Source organism: Alosa sapidissima, chromosome 8 (genome assembly GCF_018492685.1).
Source record: "Alosa sapidissima isolate fAloSap1 chromosome 8, fAloSap1.pri, whole genome shotgun sequence".
Classification (NCBI taxonomy): domain Eukaryota; kingdom Metazoa; phylum Chordata; class Actinopteri; order Clupeiformes; family Clupeidae; genus Alosa; species Alosa sapidissima.
Genome location: NC_055964.1, coordinates 13,601,856 through 13,608,938, shown reverse-complemented (window position 1 = coordinate 13,608,938; position 7,083 = coordinate 13,601,856). Strand labels below are relative to the sequence as shown.

General features: G+C 51.2%; 1 protein-coding gene across 2 annotated transcripts in view; it reads right to left on the bottom strand.

Moving 5' to 3' along the window:
- The window catches only part of pdzd2 (PDZ domain containing 2), an 84,913-nt gene that overhangs the window by 59,955 nt on the left and 17,875 nt on the right, over nt 1-7,083 (bottom strand). For both annotated transcript variants that reach the window (XM_042099671.1, XM_042099672.1), the window contains exon 2: nt 5,674-6,756. In XM_042099671.1, coding sequence (XP_041955605.1) covers nt 5,674-6,212 — 539 coding nt within the window. In that variant the 5' untranslated portion in view covers nt 6,213-6,756. The remainder of the gene's footprint in view (nt 1-5,673; nt 6,757-7,083) is intronic.

Genomic DNA, 7,083 nt, shown 5'->3' with positions numbered 1-7,083 from the left:
TTAGAGCGACAAGTTTAAGTCCCTTCTAAAAAGCTGGGGACAGCCGTTGATTGGGGACAGACTGGAGGCAGTAAATTGATTTGCCCCCTGATCACATCCGTCAAACCAGCTGGGATGAAGAGGCCTCTCTCTCTCTCTCTCTCTCTCTCTCTCTCTCTCTCTCTCTCTCTCTCTCTCTCTCTCTCTCTCTCTCTCTCTCTCTCTCTCTCTCTCTCCTTATCTTTCATCTTCTACTCAAATAATCCTCAAGTGGATGAGCTCCCCATAAGTTGTCAGTGGAGGCCCACCTCACAAGAATTTTCAGAGGGGCACATCCACTGCCGCGGGAGGATTTGAAACTGCGTAATGCGCTTGATGGAAAAGAAACGACGAGACGTTAATCTCCCCCTTGCTCTTGTTCTGTTCACAGTGGGACTGACTGAGCAACCGGGCTATGGGAACGTCTTGCTCACGCCAGCAGCACCCGAGGAGGTTCTGATTCACTCTGTCTGGGTCCCAAGATTAAATGTGAAAGGACTGAGATCTGAGAGTCTGGGGAAAGAGGAAAAAAGAAGAAAAAAAAAGATGGCAGAACTAACCCCTTCTTTCCGACACAGCCGGCTCGCAAAAACCACTGCAAACTGGGCCCGAAATCTCCTGACTTCGAGGGGAGAGAGGGATCGCAGTTCAAAGACAACAGCGAATGTAAGTGCTAACACACAGAGGCGCTTTGATGTTCTGCGTGTACAGTAAGCGAAGGCCAGGCTGGATGCCAGTGGTTTGGAGAGGATGAGGGCTGCTCTGGTGAAAGTGCCCAGCCAAGCCGGGACTGCAGTTCTTGGGAAGAGAAAGAGCCGCAACCGTTTTGTGATTAATCATTAAGTGACCTATAAATCACTTTCCACAGATGCACTTGTGAGGGTCTCAGTCTTAAAGATCTGTTATATTTTCTGTTGGAGCATTTTTCTTTTTCTCAAACTCTTCAATCCCTAAGATGACTTGATTGGATGGATACAGGGTTCATTTGTTAGCTAAAGTTTCGCTCCCCTCCTTCTGATGTTATTTTTTTAACAATTTCCATGGCAGTACTTTCATGAAAACCAGTCTAAAGCCTTGGGGTTCAATTCACAGATGCAGCTGGATCTCAGTTTCACTCTCTCTCTCTCTCTCTCTCTCTCTCTTTGTTTATGTGTGTGCTGTGTGTATGTTTTGTATTTGTATATGTGTGCCTGTGTGGCATGAGGGGTGTGTACAGCACTTTGCATGTGTGTGTGTGTTAGTGTGTGTGTGTTAGTGTGTGTGTGTGTGTGTGCGTGCGTGCGTGTGGGTGCATGTGTGGTATGTACGCTGTGTGTATTTCTCTCTGTGTGCGTAAGCTCCTCAGCGGCGGTCAGCGTCAGTGCCCTGGTGAGGCGGTGGAAAGCAGGCCCTCATTCTCCACGTGGAGAGGCACTTTGCCGTCTTGGACAGAGGCCACTGAGCTTTTTTCCATGCAGCCGTACGGCCAGATGCCGAGGCCAGGCCGTAAAGCAAAACACTGAGGGAACCAAAATTACAAGAAGACACGTTAAAAACGCGGAGAGAGGGGGAGATTTTTAGTGGCCAGTGTTTTTGGACCGGTGGCTTGTATTTATTTACTCGAGACCTTTTACGTGAGAGGCCCTTGGTGATAAATAAAAGTCCTCCGTCATCATGCCTGCCTCTGTGCCTCTGCCTCTCATTCACAGGCCGGAGCTCCACCGCGTGCTTGAGCGGCGTCCAGCCCCAACGGGCCACTGCCAGCGCGCCTACCCCAGCCCAGCCTGCCCCTGGCAAGCCCTCTGTGGGAACGGCAGCTCCCTGAGCTCCCTCGCCAACACCAGAGGAATGAGTGGAGGGGAGAGGAGAGGAGGGGAGGAGAAGAGGAGAGGAGGGGAGGGGAGAGGAGGGGAGGAGAAGAGGAGCGGAGGGGAGAGGAGGGGAGGAGGAGAGGAGCATCCTGTCTGCGGCTCGTTTGCCATCGTTTGGCCACTGTCTGAATTTTCAGGCAGGCCGCAGTCCTCCTCGCTTTGTCAGTCGCGTCCACTGTGTTGGAGAACCACAACGCTCTGGGGGGGGGCATTGCCACTCCTGTTGATTTATTTAGTCATCACGCACAGCATGTATTTGTCCACATCACACCTGTTATGACACATTAGCACAGTCCCAGATGGGCAAGGCTGTGTTGATGTCCACTCACATAGTGTTGAAGGGGGTTTTTAGATGTCGGAAGAAATCTTTTTTTTTTTTTCAGGCACGGTTTTATGCATGGGGCTCTGTTCTAAGATGCTTAGACAGCAGTGGGCTCTGGGATGGATCAGGCCCTCACGTGGCTCTCATCTGGCACAGATCTGTCCGACTCAAGCCAGATTAGGGCTCGACTCTTCCTCCAGTCTGCTTATGTTTGGGTGCTCTGTCTAGGAGGCCCAGCGGAGGTCTAAACTGCCCACTAAGCTCCGAGACCACCTGGGTGTCCACACTTAAGGGGCCTCATCTTAAGAGTGCCTTGGAAGAGGTGAAAACTGTGACCTCTGTGACACTCAGTGTCCTACACCTGCCACAGCCCTTAGTCCGCAAAAAGAGATGACTCTGAGAGCTGAGAGGGACCTACTTGATCCCAAAATTAACTTTTCTCTCTCCTAATGACCATATGCCAGTGAAGAAGACTTGGTTTAACACTAGCTTTAAGGGAAAGACATCTATGAAAACCCTTCTAGTTCTAGTTTGAAAGCCATGCATTCTGTGTATTTCACGGGCAAGACCAGGTAGTGGTCTTGATGAGTGGATGATGGGTATACAAGGTTGTTTTGGGTAACACGGGCAGTAATCACTGTTCCCACATGGCTTGTACTTCATGTTTGTCTTTGATACGCACGCCATCAGGCTGTTTGTCCTGAGGGTTGACAACTGTTGTTTTGCTGTCTCCAGCAGTTCTCAAAATAAATTCACCATCTGACCTTTCTGTTATGTCTCTCTCTGATAGACGGAATGGCCAAAGCCTGAGAAAATGATACGTGTGTATATCTAAGTCTGTGGCTACATCTTTCATTGTGTGTGTGTGTGTGTGTGTGTGTGTGTGTGTGTGTGTGTGTGTGTGTGTGTGTGTGAGGGTAACAGAAGCTCTGGGCAAAAACCACCAACCCCTCCCAGGAACCTCCTCCCTTCCTCGCCGGAGCGTTGCGTTCTATGCTGAGGAAGAGAGCTGATGTCCACTGACAGGCAGAGATGTCGTGCCCCTGCGGCCAAAACATCCCAATGTTTGTCGAGGCAACACGCAGATGAACAATCGTGTGACAATCAGCCAAACAATCTCGCAACCATTTTTCCCATAAGCCCAATGGAGTTGTAGGATGACAACAGCAAACTGACAAAGGCCACAAGAACTGTTTTTATGTGCAATGTGTACGCAAGAACTGTGTGTAGTGTGTGTATCTGCATGCAAGTGTGTGTGTGTGTGTGTGTGTGTGTGTGTGTGTGTGTGTGTGTGTGTGTGTGTGTGTGTCTGTGTGTGTGAGTGTGTGTGTGAGTGCGTGTATGTTAGAGAAACTGTGGTTGGGAGTGTATTTTTGGGCCCATGAAGTCTGCATGTGGCCGCTTGTCTTTGGACCATAGAGGCTCAGTGGCAGTGGTGGGGTGGGTGGGGTGGGGAGGGACCCATGTGGTCATGAAACAGGCTATTAGACTGACCATAAATACCCATGCTGCATTCTGTCACCAGCAATGAATGAGAGCACATGGGTGCGAGCAGTTTATAGGGTTTACAAAGGATCTTTCATTTGTCTGATTCGATCTGCTTGAGAGAGAGACACGGCACCCACCACCACCATACCACAGTGCCCTTCATTTTCTCAGGGATGACTAAATAGTAACACAATAGAGGATGGCAAAGGAGGAAGTAAGAAAAGACAGACGTACACACAAACATTTCCCCAATTGTTCTGACAGAGGAGACTCCACCAGCTCGACAAACATCGTGGCCGACCCCATTCCATCGAAAGGAAGCAGTGATTTATACATGTGACTGTCTCAGTAGGCTGCACTGTCTGGAACCAGCTGGATCAGACGCCCTGTTTGGGTTTGTACAGTCCAGTCTTCCCGGCAGTTGGGGCAGAAAATGTGGAGCTCTACCACAACCCCCTCCTCCCCGTCCAACCCCCCCCCCCCCCCCCCCCCTCCCCCTCCACCATCCTCAGACAGAGGGCCAGGCGTGAGGTTAGCCATCTGCAAGTCTCACGTGAGCTACTCTCTCTCTCTCTCTCTTTCTCTCTCTCTCTCTCTCTCTCTCTCTCTCTGGACCATAGGACACATCGGGGGCACGTCCAGTCCTGGCTCCTGTCCAGCTCCCCCCCCACTGAGCCCCAATCTGCTCGGGGGCCGTGAGGCAGACCCTGGGGGCACAGCAGGCAGTGTGTGGGGCCATGCAGCAGGGCACTGGGTACTCCCTAACACGGCTGTCTGCGCCTGTATGTATGTATGTATGCATGCATGTGGCACTGGTGGTAGCACTGATACAGGAATACAGGGGGGGGGGGGGGGTATTTAGGGGCAATAAAGGGTCACTGGTATGTGAACCACACTTGCAGTTATACAGGAGCTAATGGTGGCTACTGCTGCTGCCAATGAACACGTGTATAAAGAGTGCTGCTGTTCCCTCAGGGCCCAGCTGTGTCAGGGACCCAGGACCACCCTTCCTCTCTCCCTCCCCACCAGAGCAGGTGGTGCTGGGGGGGGGGGGGGGATACCGAGCCTGGGGAAGTCTGGGTCTCTGGGCTCAAATAGAACATGTGGCTGTCTCCGTCTCTGTCTCTGTCTCTCTCTCTGTCTCCTATGCATCCCCCCATTCATGTCACGTCTGACAGCATGTTAATTGCAGGGGTGGGGGAGGGTGGCATGTTAATGACGTCCCTATCCATTCATATCTCATACTCAGTCCGACAAATAAAACTCTAATGCTTTACGATAATGCTCTATGGGTCTCAGCTGGAACAATAACTAGTCAGTCAGTCACTCAATTCAGAGTCTATCCTGCTATTGAAATGAGGTCAGCTTTAATCTAGACAGGGTCAAGTCATTTTAAGTTCAACTACACATAACAGTGAGTATGAGAGGAAACAAAGCAAAAAAAAAAGAACTGTCAGGATAATATTAGACTGAGGGAAAATATAGGAGAGCAAAAACGTATTATATATTCTCGCCCGCTTTCCAAGGTCATTCAAAGCTCTTTTCCCAATTGAGAGTGAAAGAATAATTTGTCTGGATGAAATGCCAACTGCCTAGGCTAAGAGTGTGAATATTTAGTTCATGCATATTTCCATTCAATACCTATGTTGTGAGAGCTTTTTAGGTGGTTGCACAACCTTTGAAACCACTAGAAATTTTTGCTGTAGATCTGCATACATTTTTAAAGGAAGTTTGAGCACTGGTAAACTTCTTTGATAAGAGACTCGTAATACCAACCAGTACATATCTGGATTGACCATGTGAGAGCTGTTAAGCTTAACTTAACAACAACACCAATCTAAATAACATTCTACTTTGAGTGATATGAGGAGAATGACATCTTCTACATAATATGAAACAATTTTAGGATCTGAACTTTCTCTCTAACTAAAGAGACTAAGTAGCTGTCAGAAAGAAGCAGTGATTAAAACAGAATGAGTTAGCGAAAGGCCTTACCTGGCTCCAGTGACGTCCACCCCGACCATTAGCTGACCGTTGAGCGACAGCAGCTCGTCCCTGAGCTTGATCTCTCCACAGCGCGAGGCCGGGCTCTTCTTCTTCACCTCTGTGACCCAGATGCAGCCCACGTCCAGCACGGGGCCCTTATCCCCCTTCCTACGCCTCCGCCGCCCGCCCTTCTTCCGGCCGTCCGGGTCCCCGAAGATGGGGATGTTCCCGAAGCTCAGGCCGAACTCCGCACTCTCTCCGTCGTCACCGTCGCCTTTGGTCAGGTACACGGGGCGCACCTCCGCCTCAGACTCCTCCCTAAGCGCGGGCTCCGAAGGTGGCGGTGCCTCGTCCCCCTCCAGAAAGTTCAGCTGGATGTACTCCGCCAGCTTCCGAATGGCCGCCTGGCAGTGGGGCAGGCCAGGGCCCAGGCCGCCTGCAGGCCTCTGCTCCTGCTCATCCCCATTCTGCTGCCGCTGCTGCTGCTCAGTCAGCCAGCGCTCCAGCAGCAGGAGGTGGCTCGCCGCGTTCTCTTGGGTGATGGGCATCCTGGCTGGACGAGCCCGGAGCTCCACCGCATCTCCACCGGGCCGGCGCACGGCTCAGCAGAGGAGCCGGAGGACACGGGGCCCAGCGGGCGCTACCACCACGGCGAAGTCACAGCACGTACTCCTGGGCATCTTCATCCCTCTGTCCCTTTCCTCCTCCTCCTCCTCCTCCTCTTCCTCTTGTGTTAGTGCTGGACGCTCTGGGTGAAGCTAGCAAGCAACGATGTGCACACGCGTTAGACCCAGAGAGCTGGGGTTGGATGCTGTTCCACACAGAGCTCGGAGCGACATGATGTCATTCCGAATTGGAAAACCGAGGAAGGCTAGCACAGATGAGGGTCGGTGGTGGAGTTGGAGGGGGGTGGGGGTGTGGGGGGGTTGCTTGGTGGTGATGGTGGTGGGGGGGGGTCTATCCTCTGAGGAGAAACCAGAGAACCGGAGCCATTAGCCACACGGCTCGGTGTGGAAAGTCGCTGATCCAATCACGATGAGGCAACCGGACACTTTTGAGGGTCTTTAGGACTGTGGCGCCATGCAGTTTCACCTAGAGAGAAAAAACACATAAATAATCGTCCGGTTAGATATAAAAAGGCTATGGTGTAAGCTTTTTTTAAAACATGAAAGAGGAGGCTCTTACACAGCATGCCTCGGCTGTGTTCCCCTTCCAGTTAAAAACACACACAGCGCCTCGCCGGGCGAGCGCAGAGGTCCGCACAAATCCACAGAGGAAGCAAGAGCTGCAAAAGTACTTACTGACATAATATGTCCGAAAGAAGCCAATGAAAAGCAGTTGAAAAAAAACAAAAAAAAAACAGTGTATGTTTCCCTTAAGCCCTACTGAACCCGGACTGAATTTGGTCACATATGTCAC